General features: G+C 35.6%; 1 protein-coding gene across 2 annotated transcripts in view; it reads right to left on the reverse strand.

Annotated features, from left to right (window-relative positions):
* The window catches only part of TBK1 (TANK binding kinase 1), a 43,414-nt gene that overhangs the window by 12,936 nt on the left and 10,152 nt on the right, over nucleotides 1–20,326 (reverse strand). For both annotated transcript variants that reach the window (XM_061130829.1, XM_061130838.1), the window contains exons 5-12: nucleotides 18,240–18,421; nucleotides 13,073–13,233; nucleotides 9,918–10,028; nucleotides 6,975–7,154; nucleotides 4,289–4,485; nucleotides 3,348–3,406; nucleotides 2,861–2,952; nucleotides 1,079–1,180 (exon numbers count right to left, since the gene is read on the reverse strand). In XM_061130829.1, coding sequence (XP_060986812.1) covers nucleotides 1,079–1,180; nucleotides 2,861–2,952; nucleotides 3,348–3,406; nucleotides 4,289–4,485; nucleotides 6,975–7,154; nucleotides 9,918–10,028; nucleotides 13,073–13,233; nucleotides 18,240–18,421 — 1,084 coding nt within the window. The remainder of the gene's footprint in view (nucleotides 1–1,078; nucleotides 1,181–2,860; nucleotides 2,953–3,347; nucleotides 3,407–4,288; nucleotides 4,486–6,974; nucleotides 7,155–9,917; nucleotides 10,029–13,072; nucleotides 13,234–18,239; nucleotides 18,422–20,326) is intronic.

Below are 20,326 nucleotides of genomic sequence, written 5' to 3' on the forward strand. Positions count from 1 at the left end.
AATGGAGGTCAACAGTATATACAAGTTCAGTTATTATATTTCCTATGCAGTACAAGTAGTATAGCCTAGGAACAGGGCAGTTTAAAATATCGCTGTTTCAAAAGGCATTTTCAGGGATAAGTAAGAGGAAACTAAACAATAGTAAGTAAGAGTAAACCAATTAACAGTAGGTAAGAGTAAACTAAAGAGTAAACTAAATAATAATAAGTAAGTCAATTAAATACTAATGTAAGTAAGAATAAACTTATTAATATAGCACTGAAGAATATGCTTTTGAACTGTGGTGTTGGACAAGACTCTTGAGAGTCCCTTGGACTGCAAGGAGATCCAACCAGTCCATCCTAAAGGAGATCAGTCCTGAATATTCATTGGAGGGACTGATGCTGAAGCTGAAGTTCCAACACTTTGGCCACCTGATGCAAAGAACTGACTCATTGGTAAAGACCCTGATAATGGGAAAGACAGAAGGCAAGAGAAGAAGGGGACAACAGAGGATGAGACGGTTGGATGGCATCACCGCTTCGAGGAACATGAGTTTCAGCAAGCTCCGGGAGTTGGTGATGGACAAGGAGGCTTGGCCTGCTGCAGTTACGGGGTTGCAAACAGATGAACACAACTGAGCGACTGAACTGAAGAATAAACTGGAAGTAATCCCAAAATTCTAAAAATACTTTCGAAATACAGTTTTAGAATAACTTCCTACTTCCTTTGATTACAGGTTTTATATTTCCTATGCAGAATTGTCTGCTTAGCAAGGTAAAAAATTGAAATGTTTCTATTTCAGATTCCTTTTCCTTTTCAAAGGGAAAGAGAAAATGCTACCAAAGAGATGGCGTTCAGTTTCCTTTTCCTTTTCAAAGGGAAAGAGAAAATGTTACCAAAGAGATGGCATTCATTTCTTACTGAGACAACTGGATATTTCTGCCCTTGTGAGGAAATGACTTAATCTAAGGTTGTCCCTTAACAGGAAGCCTTGCATGGCATGCTCTATCATGTTAACAATAACTAAACAAATTAAACAGAAATGGAATAATAGTTAACATTTTAACCATTACCAGTAAGACAGCAATCTACTCACACTTTCACAGTTTTGTCAATGTTTCTGATGCAGAAATCCAATGTGATCACAACTTCTGTCTTTTTATGAACAGTTTCATTATAGTCATCTTTAACTAATTCTCTAAAAAATAATAATATTCTCATTAGTTTATCCAGGGAATTATTTATTTGCGGTTGTCTTTCACTAATTACACTGCTGTACTACTGTCTGTTCAAACAAATGTCTTCACAGTCTTGCTATATTATGAAAGCCAGTTATCTTTTTATTACTGAAAGCATCTCTGTAACACTTGTTCAGGGCACAAACCATTACCAGGTCAATAGTTTGGAAATCTAAGGCATTAAAATTACATTAAGGAAAAAAATTAACCTTCAACCACACAAATAAGCTGAACAGCATTACATTTTATACCACCAGAATTAATTTTTACTGTTCATAGTAGACTACTGATTTATACTTTAAATCAGTTAATATGATCTCTAAGGAAACATATAATGAGATAGTATATAATATAACTGAAGAGCTTTTGATCTGTATCAAGTCAGCAAACTAAGGCCTGATGCTTGTTTCTGCTAAAAAGAGTATCTACATTTTTAAAGTTTGTATAAACAAAATGAAAACAAAGAGAACTTGTGGTCCACAAAGTCTAAAATATTTACTATTTGAAAAAATTTGCCAACAGCGGTCTACATGAAAAACGATTTTCTTATGACTTATTGAACTAAAACCTAATAAGTAAAGAAAAGCTTCATAGAGCTGTGACTTGGACAGAAAAGAGCAAGAGAAAACAAGAGCTGTTAGTAGCAATGCTATGATACTGAACGAAGTCAACATTTAGATTTTTCCAGAAACCATTTAGTAAAAATAAACAGGCTTCTTAATGGAAAGAGAAAAGCATAGGTTTACAAATTGGCTATGCGTGGCACATATAGTAAAGCATCTGCCTACAATGCGGGAGACCCGGGTTTGACCCCTGGGTCGCCAAGATTCCCTGGAGAAGGAAATGGCAACCCACTCCAGTACTGTTGCCTGGAAAATCCCATGGACGGAGGAGCATGGTAGGCTACAGTTCATGGGTCACAAAGAGTCAGACATCACTGAGCGACTTCATTCACTTTATGTGAACACATAAAAAATATTAGAAGCATAAATGACAGGTTTAAGATAAAGGTGACAGAAAAAAAAAAAGAGCCTTATACTTTTTTCTTCTTAGAAAAAGCAGCAGAACAAGAGTGATGAAACGCTTCATGTATGTTTTTGCGAGACGGGAAGGACAGGTGTGAGGTGGGTATACATAAACTGTCACAAGCATTAAAGCCCAAGAGCACCATGAGTCCATTATTATGTGTCTATAAAATCCAAAAGCTTCAAATGACGTTGTCTAGAACTAGAGGCATGATTTTTAAAAGAGACCATTCATTCTCCACTTCTGTGAGGACATATATACTCATCCATAAAACATTTCTTAGGGTCATGGGACCATGGCAGTGAAAGCGTGAATCCTAACTGCTGGACCACTGGGGAAGTCCCATTGTCTCCTGATTTGTTTTAAAATTTAATTTAAAAAAATTTTAAAATTCAGATACTATTTGTCCTGTCTTATATTTTGTAGGAATAAAATTAAAGAAAAAAAAAGCTGCTAAATATTTTGTAAACTAAATGTGAAACAAATATACTACAGTAAAAATCACCCACGTGACCCTACCTAGTCTGAAGAGGTAAAGTACCCATGAAGAGAAGATCAGTTATTTAGTGAGGCCTATGTGCAGATCAATTTTCATATTTCAACCCATTACTTACATCAACCATCGTATCCCCTTTCGCATTAATTCCTGATAAAGCAGCAAGGTACTGGCAATTTTACAGGCATAACACACAACTCCTGTCATTGCCTAATGAAGAAATACAAAGTGTTAATATTTGGTGCTAAACTGTGGTATAGGGTAAGAAAAACTTTCACATAAAAATTTTCAAACATGCCTATTTTTATCATTGAAAACAGGATAAGCTACTAGTTCCTAAAAGCTAAGGACAGATGTAACTGCAATAAACATTTCATCCTTAATATAATAATGGTAAACATGCACTGTCTCAATGGAGAACATTTTCTTGTGAGTTCCAGAAAAGATATAAAGAAGAGAGAACATGAAACAATTTGTAATGGATAACAATCTAAATGAATAATTTCCTAAGCTATACAGGTGTACATAAAGATACACTTTTTGTTGCTCCCACTATTGATAATTTTAATTCAGATGTTTAAATAGTAATTTAACTAAATACTAACCTTAGCCATGCTGGCATCCCCATCTAAATCATAACGTGGATGTACTTTAGGGAGGGAAACTGAAATATGAAATAAAATAGTTAAAATCAGAAATAAAAAATGCATTATTTTATCCTTTATATATCAACCTCCAAATTAAACATTAACCTCTAAATTACATTTAAATTAAACATTAATGATAAAACTCTTTAATGTTCCTTCCCTGGTTAAAAAAAAAAAGCTCATTCCTTAACAAATTACTACCTGCACTATTTCTAAGGAGTGTCACCTCTTTTTCTTAAATATATTCCAACACAACAAGTTCAATGCTTTTCTTTAAATCTAAATCAAATCCCAAAGGTCTAAATAGAAATGTAAACATCCAGGTAATTTTTTTTCACCATCAGAATTAATAATTTAAAAGATTCCAAAATACAGATCTAATTATTCTTAGATTCCAAAGCATGGCAAAGGGTCCAATTCACCCTGGAGACAAGACATTTGTTGCAATTTATGATACAAAAGGTTATTCTGAGGATTAGTAAAATACTAAAAGCAGAGAACTACAGTAAAACATGTATGACAAAGTATTTTACCATTTTATAAACAAAATATTTAATGTCAAATCTTGTTACTGATGAGGATTTTAAATTTTACTACTACTCTCATTCAATTAACTTACAAATTTTAACATTTACAAAAGTTCCACATTAATGTCATCATTAATCAACATTATGAAGATGACAATCATTTTTATAGCTTTTTCCCCTTTGGCTGCGCTGTGTGTCTTGTGGGATCTTATTTCCCCAACCAGAGACAGAATCCAGGCCCTCAGCAGTGAGAGTGTGGAGCTGTAACCACTAGACCACCAGGGAATTCCCAATTTATTGTTTTTTAATGGCTAGTAAGAACAACAAGAAAAATCCCAACTTAAAAAAAAAAAAAGAAAAATCCCAGCTTACTTTTTTCATATGTCAATCCTATGGTACTCAGAGGGTCCCGGCTGACTACAAAGATAGGGTTTTCCTCAGAAGTTTTAGGGAAATGCTGTGCTAGTCTTCCAGGTTCTAGAACTAAACGTCGTCCTTCATATATAAGCTCTTGATTTGAAGAAATAATTTTGGTTTGTTTATACACCAGTTCATGGAATACAGTAGCACTGTGTGAGAAAAATCGAAAAGGACAACATAATTGGGATTAAAATGAGAGGTAAAATCATTTTTTTTATACCAGTGCCACGACATCCATTTCTCAGTAAAACTTTAGATCATATCCAGTCCACAGAAACGCTGCTTTGTTGATGTGGACACTATGAAGTCTACTAAACTGAAAATTCCACACAGTCTGTTGATATGGCAGTCAATTCCAAGACATTTTTATGTCTGGACACCTATATTGGATATGTGCAATTCAGAGGAGTCTTAATAGTTCAATAAATGGGAGCCAAAACAGAAGACAGTTTAAGGTCACTGACTGGAGTCAGAATAGCTGGGTTCAAATTTCAGTTTGTTTGCTTTCCACTTACTCACTACCTTAAACTACTTAACTTCTCTGCGCTGTGTTTCTTTATCTACAGAATGGGAATAACAGTCCTCACCTCACAGAACTGTTGTGAGGATTAAATGACTTAAATATATAAAGAATTGAGAATATCACTTACAACATGAGTATATAATATGTGTTAAATAAGCTAATAAAATCAGGTATTTTCAAAATGATGTTTTGGGGGAAAAGGCAGATTCTCCCTAAAGAAATCCATGAAAAAAAGAAACAAATCAACATTCCAGCAGCAATGTTGTGATTTTTCTCTGCCAAAAGTCTCTGCTGTGATTTCTGGCTTGGGCTCAGGTGGGCTTTCTATGTACACATATACTTTTACAATGAAATAGTGGCCAACACCTAACTAAGTTACATTTCTATTCAGGCTATTAAGCACCAAAATACAGATGATGATTAATGTATTTTAGACAGCATATTAAAAAGCAGAGACATTACTTTGCCAACAAAGGTCCGCCTAGTCAAGGCTATGGTTTTTCCAGTAGTCATGTATGGATGTGAGTGTTAGACTCTAAAGAAAGCTGAGCACAGAAGAATTGATGCTTTTGAACTGTGGTGTTGGAGAAGACTTGAGAGTCCCCTGGACTGCAAGGAGATCAGACCAGTCAATCCTAAAGGAGATCAGTCCTGGGTGTTCATTGGAAGCACTGATGCTGAAGCTGAAACTCCAATACTTTGGCCACCTGATGCAAAGAACTGACTCATTTGAAAAGACCCTGATGCTGGAAAAGATTGAAGGCAGGAGGAGAAGGGGATGGTAAAGGATGAGGTGGTTGGATGGCATCACCAACTCAATGGACATGGGTTTGGGTGAACTCTAGGAGCTGGTGATGCACAGGGAGGCTTGGCGTGCTGTGGTCCATGGGGTTGCAAACAGTCAGATACGACAATACGAAATGAACTGAACCTAATGTTATATTATTTTATTCATTCTATTTATATTATTTTCAATGTTTATAATATTGTAATGTTAGTTGGTGTTAGTCACTTAATTGTGTCTGACTCTTTGCAACCCCATAGACTATAGACTGCCAGGCTTCTCTGTCTATGAAATTCTCCAGGCAAGAATACTGGAGTGGGTAGCCACTGCCTTCTCCAGGGGATCTTCCTGACCCAGGGATCAAACCCGGGTCTCCTGCACTGCAGGCAGATTCTTTACCATATAAACCACCAGGGAAGCGCCTTATTGGATAGAGATATTAGACAAAATGTCTAAAGTATTATTCCATCGAATTGATTTTATTTGTTAATAAATAACCAGTGAAAGTCTCTTTTTTAATTTCATGAGGCATCAAAACTGCTACCTGAGCCTTGTTAAAATAGAAACTAAGGCATGTAGAATGTAATGCTTTCCCCTTTCATTTAAAAAAAAAATTTTATTTTGAGATCACTGTAGGTTCATGTGCAGTTGAAAGAAATTGTATAGACACTAAATACTCTTTACTCAGTTTTCCCCCAATGGTAACATCTTGCGTAAGTATAGTACACTATTATAATCAGGACCTTGATACTGACATAATCCACCTATCTTATTCAGATTTCCCTAGTTTCACATGTTAAGGGTGCGTGTGATTTAATTGTATGTAGTTTTATCACATGGGTAGATTTTTATCACATAGGTATAATCTATTTTTTTAAGATAAAAGGAACAGGTCTTTCCCCAGCACTCAAGGGCTTTAGGCCACATATGTAAGTAATTACATGAACTATAAGACTTATGCTTTAATATTTTTAAGTGACAGGACAATACTCTTAATAAAACCTGGCTCGTTTATTAGTAAATGCTAATTGTAGTTATGTGGTTATGTAATTTGAGAGAAGGCACATAAAGGAAAATAGTCTTGTAAAATTTGTAGTTTAAGAACAAGTTAATTTACCTGTAAATTTTAGAAAATTAATCCTTTTACTTCAAAGATAAGTGAAAAGTAATTTACTAAGCACTCAAACATTTTCTAACACTTTCTACCCAGAAATGGGTACATCTGATGAAGCTGAATCATTTTTCCTATTTCTTCTCCTGATTTGTGAAGATACATAACTATTATATAACACAACATCATGATGTAGGAAAAAATATAAAGAGGTACTTACGTATTATAGCCATGAATATAAATTTTATGAGCTGTCATTTGTTGTAGTGAAAAAACATGAACTATCATCCGGTGAAGTATATCACTAGTTTCTGCAAAAAACTGGTCAAAACCCCAACACTTTTCCTGATCTGCCTCAAGGATGTTTGCAAGAACAGGTGTAAGTAGAACTTGAAGACCCCTAAAATAGTATTGAAAAGAGTTACATGAAGAATGAATGTGTTACATTCTAAGTACAAAATCATAACCTTTACCAACAAATCAAAGGAACTGCTATTACTATTATCAGATAAGATTAATTTAAAATTGCAAAAAATCTGCCAACTTTTTGGAAAGCCAGGTAACCTTGATTTAATATTACTTGTCAATGAACCAGGGCTTATGGTATTTTTATGTTGGCTTTTACATTTTATTTTCTTTGATTCTCTCCTTCCCAAGTTTCCTCACTTTTCCAAACATCCTAACATTGTATATACATGGCTATCCAGATGAGATCAGTTGACTGGAACCCTGTGGTCATGAGGATAATGGTTTAACTTCAGGGTCACTAATATCCTTTTAACATATCACTCCAACACCTAATTTTTATGCTGAATTCATATGCCTTTTGTAGCATACTTCTTCAAGAAGGAAAATCACTATAATCATTTAGCAATCAATTAATGCCAATTAAACTAGGAATAATCTTTGACTCTGTTAGTCGCTTAGTCTTGTCCGACTCTGTGACCCCATGGATTATAGCCCGCTAGGCTCCTCTGTCCATAGAATTCTCCAGGCAAGCATGCTGGAGTGGGTTGCCATTTCCTTCTCCAGAGGATCTTCCTGACCCAGGGACTGAACCTGGGATCTCTTGCATTGCAAGTAGATGCTTTACCGTCTGAGCTATTAGGGAAGCCCCCAATCTTTGACTAATAAACTTAAATATTAAAAAAAAAAAAAATGAATGGAAGGAACTTAATTCTCATGCACTACCTGAATTTTAAAATATGTTTAAACAGACTCAATTATTGAATTTCAAGTCATCTTAAAGATATATTGACTACATGGCAGACACTGAAATAACTGTTAACAGTTTTTAAGATATGTGTACGCAGTATGTGCATGCTCAGTCGTGTCCGACTCTTTGCGACTCCACAGACTGTAGCCCACCAGACTCTGTCCATGGAATTTTCCAGGCAAGAATACTCAAGTGGGTTGCCATTTCCTTCTCTGGGGAATTTCTCTGACCCAGGAACCAAACCCAGGTCTCTTGCTGTATTTCCTGCACTGCAGGTGGATTCTTTATTGCTGAGCCACCAGGGAAGCCCACCAAGTCTTGATGACAATCTGAATCTGAGGATTCGGTGGAGCTTTGAGTTACATACACACATAAACTTTGAATTACAACGTCAATCCATTTTTCACTTATATCTGTCTTCACTCACAGCTGAGTTAGGTTTGTCTCATTGGCTATCTAGTCTTGACTAATTAATACATATGAGAAAGAAGATGGTTATCTTTTTTCTGTAGTTCTTACATTTTTGGTAGTTCTTTTCATTGTTGATTGTTAGTAATTAAAGTCCTTAGTATTTAAAAAAATCATATAACATACTTTGATACCTAAGCAATTTTTATAAAAAAATTTATAACTTAGTGTACTAAAGAATAATTAGACAGATAAGGCCAGCTACGCTCCTGAGACATGCAATCTATAGTTCAGACAGACAAAACACTGTGTGAATGTCGGCAATGTAGTTAGACACTAAACAGCAAGTGCTCATTTCCTGATCCTTTTAAATTTTATCAGTTTTGCCCAAGATTTCCAAAATGGGTACTTTTCTAAATCAAAATTTTACCAAGATCACTATTATAACATTGAATTTCTGCTCTCCAATAAAGTGACTTTCTCTGGGTAACTCTAGTTGCATGATACAATTTAGTTTTGGAGACTTTTAACACACAAAAATGAAATTGTCAGGCCAGTGGTTTTCAAAAATCATTTCGGCACTGGAACTACTGGTTTAAATGAGTTTTCACAGATATTAATACATAAAATGACGACATATTTCATTAACTTGTGGTATATGTATTATATATGTACAGTCTAAATAAATATTTTGAATAAACATATTTACTTATATGTTGAAAGTAATACAAAAAGCACCCACAGATTTTAAAAGGCACCAATAAAACATAACCTATGTATGTTCACTTGTAGATTATACAATCCCCACACTCAAGAAAAATGGAAAGTAATTCAGTAATTACAAATTCTAAATACTGATGATTGCCTTGGCTTTACTTTCAGAGTAAAATCTAAAATAATTTACTCCCAAATTAGCACAACTTTGTAAATCAAATATACGTCAATAAAAAAGATATACAACAGAAAAAAGATTTACTCTCTACTTTTAATTTCCTTTACCTTAAATCTCTCTCTGTGATAACAGGATTCATGTATAATTTGAGTTCTGGCTGCTATATTAAGACCCATATGAACTTTTGAAATGCTGGAAAAAGCAGTAGAAAACTGTTATTTCTCACCTTTTGAATAATATGATTACTTTTTGAAAATGAGGGTAATATTAGACTTCTTCAATATCTGTTTCTTAGAACTCTAGTTATTCCTATCTGTACCACTATTTGTGCTCTGCTATAATGAAGGTCAGCACAAGAGACACCAAAAGTCCTAAGCTGGAAGCCCACAGTGGACACAATTCTAAGACAAGTGATTAGCAATCTGAAAAATCTATGTATGCTCTATGTCTTAAAAGAGATCTGGCAAAATTATTTACGTAGACCCAAATCAATCTTTACATTGCCACAAACACGAAAATTACTAATCAAGGCATGCTTTAATAACACCTACTGAAAAATTAAGAACAAAACTACACTTAAGTATTGGTGCCTTTAATCAACAAAGGTCCCAACACCAAAAAGAACAGGGTACATATGCTATACTTACCGAGAAAGACTACAAGAAACAGGCATGTCTCCACTCCAGTCAATTGGTCCATTTTCTGCTTTCTGTACTCCCGATATTGCACCAGAAGGCTTTCCAGTAATTATTTTATACCTTGGGAGGAATAAAAGTAGATTAAAATAAGCAGTTTGTTACTGCACATCCTATCAAAGGGCTCTGCAAAAATATTTCCTCAGTTGCACCTACAATTATCTACTATACAAAACTTTGTGACTGATGTTCACAGGATCCATAAAACAATCAAAATACTTTGAATCTGACTGACTGAAGTAGAATTGTGGCTGTATGATTATTTTACATAGGCCATAATTAATTTTCATTTGGGCTCTCAGACTGCCATATAACAGCATCTTGATGTCCACAACAAAAATATTCATTTTCCATCTGAAAAAATTGAGCAAACACAAAAAAAGTTATGTTACAGAATGTCTCTAGACCATGAAAAAAGCATCTCATCACTCTTACCCACATTATCCAAAGGCACAGTCAACTGGACCATGAAATTACTATAGAATGAACAATAGCTTTAAAAAAAAAAAAAAGATAAAACTATACATAGCACAGTATCAGAAAGTTTTTGCATATTGAGAAAATATATATACATAACAGGATTAGATGCGTGTACCAAAATTAAAAGCCAAGCTTAATCTGTTTCTTGATGATGGTGATAAAAATAAAGATGAATTCAAGAAAGAGATGAATGAAGAAGTGAAAGAATACTAATAATGATGGAGGCGGGGCAATAAAAGCAGCTTTACAAGTGTCAGTCCTTTCTAAAACAAAACTTGAAACTAGGAGAGAAATAAGAGGTTCATGCCTTCCAGATGAAAATGTAAATCATAACACATCAGAATCTTATATAAGTTTATGGATAGTATTTCTGACATAATTTTTCGATTTGTTTAATGGCTTCATAAATGTGCTCTGAGCAGATTAACAAACTCTTTAAAAAAGTGAAAGAAACCAGAACAGCTGATCTGAGCTGCTTGCTGCTTCTTCAGTAGAGGCAGCCAGGATTTGTGCACTAAGAGATTTTTCAAAGAAGGAAATTAATGTGAAAAATATAAGTTGCATTCATGTGAGAAGGATCAGATTGTGGAGAAATAAGTAGAAATATGTGACATTAATGCAAGAAGAGAAGTGAATAGAATGAATGGCAGAATTCTTAATTAAGGTAATGCTTATAAACTCTTGAAAAAACTTATTTTGTTAAGATACATATCTAAATACATTTATTAACATGTAAATAAGATTCTGAGGGATCAATACTCCTATAATGTGAGATGAATACATCACTCAATAGTCAAGCAAAACAATCCTTATTCTTTTTTTTTTTTTTTTTAGTTCTACCACTTTATTGCTACCAACCCATCTCCCTCCACCCTCATGCACACATGCTCAGTCATATAACCCCATGGACTGCAGCCCACCAGGCTCCTCTGTCCATGGACTTTTCTAGGCAAGAATACTGGAGTGGGTTGCCATTTCCTTCTCCATCCTTATTATTTCTTAAAGTGCTTCTGAGCATTCATTAGCTTCAATGTTCATAAAAAGTTTAGTTTCTGTGCAAATAAAGAAAAAAATTCTTCCAATGATGTTATCTGCCTACATGGTGGGCAGATAACATTAGGTACTCCCAGTTGTTTATGAATCATGTTTCCTTTATTACAGAGCACCACACTTCTATTTAACCCATTCTTAGTGCAGCAATACATGCTGATACTGCTTTAAAACGCCCATGACAGCAAAGCATGATTAACTGTTGGGCACACTTTATGTTTAATGAGGAAAGACAGTAACTGACTCTAAGCCTTCATTAATGAAGAGATTTTATAAAAAGGACACTTGTAAAGTGGGTTCAAGATGATGCTATACCAAAATCAGTACACTAATGGATAACTTCTTCCCACAAATATGTATGCTCTCCTTGCTGGAAAACATTTGATACTCAGGTTTTAGCAAAAGTCATGGTATCAGCTGAACTAGTTTTACCTCCTCAAACAAACAAAAGAAAAAATGTGCTTCTCCTAACTTTCTGAGATGAGATGAAAGATTGTATGTTTACATTTGTGATTATTACTTATAAAGTGTTAGTCAGTCATGTCTGACTCTTTGTGACCCCATGGACTGTAGCCCACCAGACTCCCCCATCCATGGAATTTTTCAGGCAAGAACACTGGAGTGGGTGGCCGTTTCCGCCTCCAGGGAATTTTCCCCACCCAGGGACTGAATCTGGGTCTCCTCATTGCAGGCAGATCCTTTCCATCTGAGCCACCAGGGAAGCCCCACTTATAAAAGGCGGGGTCAAATATATAAAGATCTGAGATCTAAAAAAACAGCTGAACACGTTAAGGCTGTCAAGTGAGTTACCTCACTGAACTGAACAACATTCATAACCTCACCTTATAGTTTTATGTGTACAGAGGTTGGTATTTCCCATGAGGCAAGGTCAACCACTAACTTCTTTCAAAACAGAAAGATGTGCGGCCAATGTACAGATGAGTTTTATAATAAATTTCACATCTAACAATCCATCCCTCTTTTCTTCCATTATTTGGTTTATAACAGTGACTTCATACATAGTAATTATTTCCTAGTAACTATGGCAGTTGCATAAATGTATAATGTACTAGTAAAATACATTCAGCAAAATGTTTTCGACTGAAACAGCAACACTAGAAAAATATTACATTAAATGTTATTTTTGAAATGGTTAAAGAAATCAGGTCAGTTCATATTTCTTTTTGATCCACTAATGGTTCTATTACTTCATGAAAGTACTTTTTTATTTTTTTAGTTATATGGAGGGAAAAAACTAATAAGCACACAAAAAGAACTAAATAGTGCTGAAATAAATTTCAGAAGGCACAGTATTTTTAATATGGACCAAAGACTGGATGGACCAAATTTGGATCCATTTATACTTTGTACATAAGATAGTTAAACACAGTATGAAACATTATCTCTATGCATTTTTATAAGGTTGTACTCTTACTAAAAAATCAAATAGTTTAAAATATCAGAAATGATGGCTAGATCAATATTCAGTAGTGTACCTCTCTAACATGATGAAATAAAGTAAGATAGATACACATTTTAAAAAATTATTTCTAATTTTAGATGGAGAAATCACTTACATCACTTCCTTATTCCTACGTGGCCCTTCAAATGGTCTAAATGGCAGTGATCCAGTAGCTGCATGGTAAAATGTTACCCCAATGCTCCAAAGATCCACAGTTGCTCCATATTTCTTCTGATGATCTTTTCTTAGCACTGCTCTCTCATACATATCAGGATGCTTTAAAAAGAAAAGAAAAAGCTACTAATTTGTATTCTATGAAATACATTACACAAAAATGGGTATTCAATAATGTCTGGAAATTCTATTTTCCTATTAATTTTACTTTTCCAATCTGAAAAGACCATTTTATATCTTCCTCTCTCTCCTCAAACCTCCAACACCACCTCCTTTGACCCTCAGTTTTGATGACCTCACTTCATACTACAGTGAGAAAACGGAAGCAGAGATTAACTCTCCTTTGTATCTTTTACCAAAAGCCAACCTACCTGAATCTGTGTTCAGAACCAGTTACAATGGGACGGCTCTTATCGAAGGCTTAGCTTCTCCACCTATGGTGTACCAAGTTGCTTCAGTTGTGTCTCTCTGCACTCCCGTGGACTGCAGACTGCCAGGTTCCTCTGTGCATGGGATTCTCCAGGCAAGAATCCTGGAGTGGGCTGCCATTTCCTTCTCCAGGGGATCTTCCCGACCAGGGATTACACCTGCTTCTCTTATGTCTCTTGCACCGGCAGGCGGGTTCTCTACCACTAGCACCACATCTGTGCTGTGGGGCCCATCATATCATCTCGCCAATTCTAGAAATCATTTCCTGAAACTACCCTTTTAGTTTTATGCATCATTTCCCCCCTTTCTATTGGCTCATTTCTTTCAGCTTACACACATGCTTTCATATCTCCCATTAAAAAAGCCCCTAAATTGACCTTACAATCTCTTTGACCTATCATTTAATTTTCTGCTTCCCTCCATAGCAAAACTCAAAACAGCCATCCACACTTAACAACTGCCTTATTTTTTCATCTCCCATTCAGGCCTATGGCATTAAATGTTACCTATATCCTTTAACTTTCCAAACCATTTCTTGTCCTGAGTTCTGGATTCATATAGCCTACTGTTTTCTCAAATGTCTAACAGGTAGCTTAAACTTAAGGTATCAAAAACAGACTCCTGGTCTTCTGACTCAAACCTGTTTCCTTCTAATCTTTACCCTTTAAGTAAACGGTTCCATCATCTACCCAGTTGCTCATACCCAAAACATATCAGGCAGCCTCAATTCCTTTCCCTCATACCTCACATGCAATCCATGTGAGCAAGTCATAAGGACTCTGAGATGAAAACTAATTTTCTAGAATGAATTCGGAGGACTAGCCTGATCGGGTATGTTGGAGGATACAGCAACTCAGCTAAGTAGCTGGTCTGATGTTCACCACATGGTCCTTAAGCACAGAAGACACTACCGTACAGTTGTGAAGAAGAGATGGAATTTATAGGGCATGGCTTAGGAGCTTCCAGATCCAGACTGAGATTCTCGTGGACATTAAGCTCTGCGAAGGACAGCCAGGGGTCATACATGCTTAGCCTCCGTGACACTGTCTTTACGTAAATTACGTGCTTTAACGCCAAGGTTTTTGGTAGATAAACCTATAAGAGTGTACTCTGGACCAGAGCAGAGTCATCTCCCAAATGATCCCAAACTAAAACAATGCCTTATGACACTGTGGTATACGGCAGTGGCCCAACGGACTGGGAACCAACACAGATAACAGTGCTGGGAGGGTGTCTCTACTGTAAATGATGTAGTTTATGAATTCATCTCTCAAAGGGTCACAAGCTCTGGATTATTTTTGGGGGGATGGATGGGACTTTTTTGGGAAATACATTTTAATGAGGAATTAGAAGAGGTGACAAGCCTGAGGGGCTTAAGACGTATGTCCAAACATGGCTACCAGATGCACAGGGTCTGAGTGGTTTTGCAGATTCTGTGGCATAGTACGTAAGGCATTATTGTCTAAAGAAGCATGAGCCAGACCTCTGTCCTAGCAGAAGGTTCTTACTTTATCAATGGCACCGTGAAGAGGCCAAGAGTACCTGGACATGCCTGATATCTTCAAAGAACATGAGGCTGCCAACCTGGGAAGAGCAGATACAGCGATTCTAGAAGGAGACAAAGCGGGACCTCCTCAAAAGGTGCACTAACATACCTCCTAAATAGTACAGCTGGAAGGCCTTCCCTAGGCTGAGAATGGTTAGCTGAGAATGGCCTGATGCATGCTGGTCTGACATTTCTGGGCCCACAGGCGCTCTCCTGAACGTGCTACTTATATTTGCATAGGGATTAGTATTACTGCGCCCGGGCCCCTGCATCTGGGACAGGAGCATAAGGACAAACCTACTGTAAGTTCTCAGGTTAAATCGGGTTGGCCAAAAAGTTTGTTTGAGTTTTCCTGCACTATCTTATGGAAAAACCCAAATGAACTTTTTGGGTAATTCATATTAAGAAAGCCATCATATTAAAAACAGAAGAAAAATGCTGGTGCTTCCTTTGGTCTTAAACACATAAAAAGGAGAAGATTCAACATCTGGTCCGGGAATTCCAAAATGAGAAAAGTTTTCATTTAAATATAGAAATATTTCTAGACTGCTGAGTTTCATGACTACTGAGTTTCATAACTGCTGGTGTAATTTATTAGAAAATAGAGTTGGGAATAACCTGAAATTGGAAAACAGACTACAGTAGAATTTCAGCCAAGAGAACAGCATGGACTTGGAAGTTTATTTATTTAATGTTGTGTTCTTTCCATTTTACAAGTCTGTTAGCGGCGGAGGCTAAATTGTGGTCTCTGGAGACTATAAGAAAGCTGACAGTCGCTAAGAGGGATCACCCTCACAAAGGCTAGTATGGTACTGCCGTTGTTTCTTTCGATCACCACGGTCATTGGGAAGGGCTACTGGAATTTAGTGGGCAGAGACCAGAGATGAGAGACATCCTGTTGAACATGAAACAGCTCTGAAAAACAAGCTTCTGACTTCCTGTACGACTTTTAAATATCCTGCCAGATATCTGTGCACCTAAGAAGTCTGTTTCTAATGATCTCACTTCATTTTACATGTAAACAGTGTATTTTTGAATATAAAGTAAACAGTATTTTTGTAGCTATAGGAATGCAGTATACATAAATCTACTTTGTTAAGTCAGAAACTTTATCAGGAATTCTTCAGTGCTTTGGAAAATGATGTCAGTAACAACACAAGACTTATGATATATGACTCACCAATTCAATATACAGGTTATCACTGCATGTGCACTGGAGGTAACATTATACACAGGTACAGAATCTAATTATTTCAGTTGTTTGCTAGTGAAATTGATAGTAAACTTTTACCAGTAAACTTTTACATATTAAACATCTATGATTTTATTATATTTTCCTTTACATCATCATTAAGATACTATGCTCTTCCTTTAATTAGGTATGCTGGTTGATTATATTATCTAAGAATTCCATTTCAAGATACTGAAAAGAATATTGTAAAACATTTATTATTAACAGGGGGTGATCATACAGGGTAGAAACCACTAGTCCGTATGCTCTGGTTGGCTTCTGCTTACTTCTCCAATTCTTATCACCTGCCTTTTCACTCACTAAGTCCAGCTATTCTGTCATCCTTTCTGTTTCTCAAACATCTAAGGTCATTTCTGTTTTTAGGCCTTTGTTCAGTTCAATTCAGTCGCTCAGTCGTGTCCGACTCTTTGCGACCCCGTGAACCACAGCACGCCAGGCATCCCTGTCCATCACCAACTCCCGGAGTTTACTCAAACTCATGTCCACTGAGTCGATGATGCCATCCAGCCATCTCATCCTCTGTCGTCCCTTTCTCCTCTTGCCCCCAAGCTTTCCTTTGTAGTTGCTTGTAATGCTGCTTTCCCCCCAAATCTTTGCATGACTTGCTTGTTTTCATCATTAAAGTATCAGTTGACTTAAGAGTGAAAGGAAGCTTTCCCTAGCTATCTTTCTTCTGCTTTGTTACCTTATTGTCTTTCCAACACTTTAATTATCTGAATTTATCTTATTTACTTGTCTACTGTCCTCACTAGATTGAGGGTTCCATAGGAGCAGAAATCATGTATTTCTGGTACACCAAAGAAGTCTGAATTCCTACAACAATGCTTGGTACATAGATAGCTGTTGGATGAATATAACCCGTTTTTAGGTGTGTGTGGTTTTTTTTTTTTGCCACACTGCACAGCAGGATCTTAATTCCCCGACTAGGGACTAAATCTGTGCCCCCACACTCTAAGTGTGAAGTCTTAACCACTGGACTGTCAGAGAAGTCCCCGTTTTTAAGTACTCTTAATAAAAGATTATCCAAATACAACTGCAGATTAATTAGTGGTTTCATATTGATAGAACAAGATAGAATTAAGATACCTTAATTCATGCCAGGGTTAGAATAATCTGAATAAAGCTATGGGGCACCTTGACTTCATTCAAATTATAAAATTACAACCGCGGAATCCAATTGGAAAAAAAGTCACAGAATCTAAGACTTTTACAATAAAACTCAGAGCCATAACCAATCAGTGACAGCTATATATTATAAACTTTCTGATTACATGTTAAATGTACTTATTTTTAAGTGCCTTTCTTAAGTGTTTCAAATGTTTACTAACTTCACACAAACACATCTACATAAACTGTTTCAACCACAGAGCTTTTCTAGTTTTCTAGTATTTCAAGTTAGATCTTTTAGAGGCATTTCACTTTTTGTGTGTGTTTCTAACAATGGTTCTTTTCATCTTTCAGTAACCAGCCTCCCTGAAGAGAGTCTTCTGCTTCAGAATTATAATGAAGTCTGCTCTACAGGGAACAGTATTGTAACAAGCTTGTAAATATATTAACTGCTCTGATCCAAATAAGGAAGCCTTTACTAGCTAGATGCTTTTGGAGTATACAGATAGTTCTTTCTTTTAACAAAGAGGCATAACATTAGTAAAATTATTTAAGAGTATTATAAAACTTACAAGAATTTTTTTTAACAGAAAGCAACACCCTTAGAAACCAATATCTAATTCCATATTACATACCATATTCATTAGAATAGAAAATTTAATTTTTTGCCATTAAGAGTTACGATATTTTATAGAGTGATCTGGTTGATCAACTACCCATATTTATAATATACCCAGCTTCTTAAAATAAAATTATTAGTGATGCATGACTTACCAAATATTCTTCTGTGCCATAGAGAGAAACAAACTGCTCATCATCTTCTAATTCTCTAGCTGCACCAAAATCTGTTAGTTTGTACACAGACTGTCCGTCTTCCCCTATCACACGCATGATATTTCCTGGCTTGATATCACGGTGAACTATGCCATTCTCTCGGAGATGATTCATTCCACCCACTTCAACAATAAATATAAAACAAAGGAAATCATAAGTAGGTATGTGTGTGTGCATCAGATTCACTAATGAACGTTAATTCATTCTTATTCACTCAATGTAAGTTTTTACATAAGTTGGTCCAAAGTCATTTTAATCAAAGAAGTAATAGATTATATTTAGATTTTGTATTTCATGCTTGAGTTATGAGAAATTTTAGAAGGACAGGGATCAATACGGTCTAAGGAAGAGTCCCTCTTAAATACTGTCAAGAAAATGGAACACAATGATCTTAAGCCTATGACTTCCTGAATTACTTTTTGTTATATACCTGTGGGCCATCTACCTAAACCCAAGAATACAGATTCCCAAGAAAAATAATCTTTCACCATAATTTAAATTTTTACTTTGGGGAAAAAATTCCACAAAATAGTAAACTGGACTCAATACAGAATATGTAAAAAAAAAAAAAAAAAAATTAATGGCAATTGCTGAAATTAAGCTGTTTGGGCTAACTGACATGCAGTGTCATAGAATGATAGTCTGAACCATTTGTGTGACAGCTGATAGATGAATGTCCAAGCATGACATATAAAAGTAAGTTTAAAGATATAAACATTCAATTACGGAAACTCAGGACTACCAGTATATTTAGGAAAGGATCAATTATCTACCTCTTCTATTTGACTTAATAGGGTGTAGCATATATGGCTTCTCTTTCATTTTACCCTCACCTATGTAGTCTCTACTGCTTCCAGTATCAATTTCAAGAATTCCCACTAACATCATACTTTGTAACACTGGGCTTTTCCTTTTCTTCAAATATTGATTCATTTCCTTCCAAGAAGATATTATTCCCTGTGACTGCCATATTCTTTTTTTTTTTTTTAATAACATGTTTACTGAGATAAAATTCACATATCATAAAACTCATTTATTTTTTTTAAACTCATTTTTTTTAAGTATACAATTCAGCAGTTTTTAGTACAGAGCCACAGAGTATACAAACCATCACCACCAATTTCAGAACATTTCCATTATACAAAAAGAACCCCTGCATCTATTAGCAGTCACTCCTTGGCTCCACTCTCCTCTCAGGGCCTTGACCACCATTACTGCTTTTTGTCTCTAGGGATCTGCCTATTCTGAACATTTCACTTAAATGAAATCATACAAATATTGTTGCCTTTTGTGTCTGTTGTTTTTCACTAAGCATAATTTTTCAAGGTGCATCCATGTTACAGCATGTACCACTACTTCATTCTTGTTACAAACAAATAATACTCCACTGTATGTACCCCATTTATCTATTCACCAGTTGGTGAATACTGGGCTTCCTTTTTTTGTTGTTGCTATTATTATAAATACTGGTATACAAGTTTTTGTGTGGAAATATTTTAAATTCTTTTAGATAAACACCTAGTAATGGAATTGATAAGTCATATAGTAACTGTTTAACTTTTTGAAGAACTGTCTACTGTACAAAGTGCCTGCACTTTTTTTTTTTTGCATGCACTTTTTTTTACAATACCACCAATAGTGTATGAGGGTTTCAATTTCTCTACATCCTTACCAACGCTTGTTTTGTCTTTTTGATTTTAGCCATCCTAGTGGGTATGTAGTGGCATCTCTTTACGGTTTTGATCTGCATTTCCCTAATGCCTAATGATCTTTTTATATATTAGTTGGGGACCTGCATATCTTCTTTGGAGAAACGTCTACCAATTCCTTTACTAATTTTTAAATCGGGTTGTCTCTTTGTTGTTGACTTTTTGGGATAAAAATTCCTTATCAGACATCTGATTTGCAAATATTTTCTCTCCTTCTACGAGTTGTCTTTTTACTTGACGCTTCCTTTGGACACACAAGTTAACGATGAAATTTATCTACTTTTTCCTTATTGTACTTGTGCTTTTGATATCATATCT

Source organism: Dama dama, chromosome 3 (assembly GCF_033118175.1).
Source record: "Dama dama isolate Ldn47 chromosome 3, ASM3311817v1, whole genome shotgun sequence".
NCBI classification, from domain to species: domain Eukaryota; kingdom Metazoa; phylum Chordata; class Mammalia; order Artiodactyla; family Cervidae; genus Dama; species Dama dama.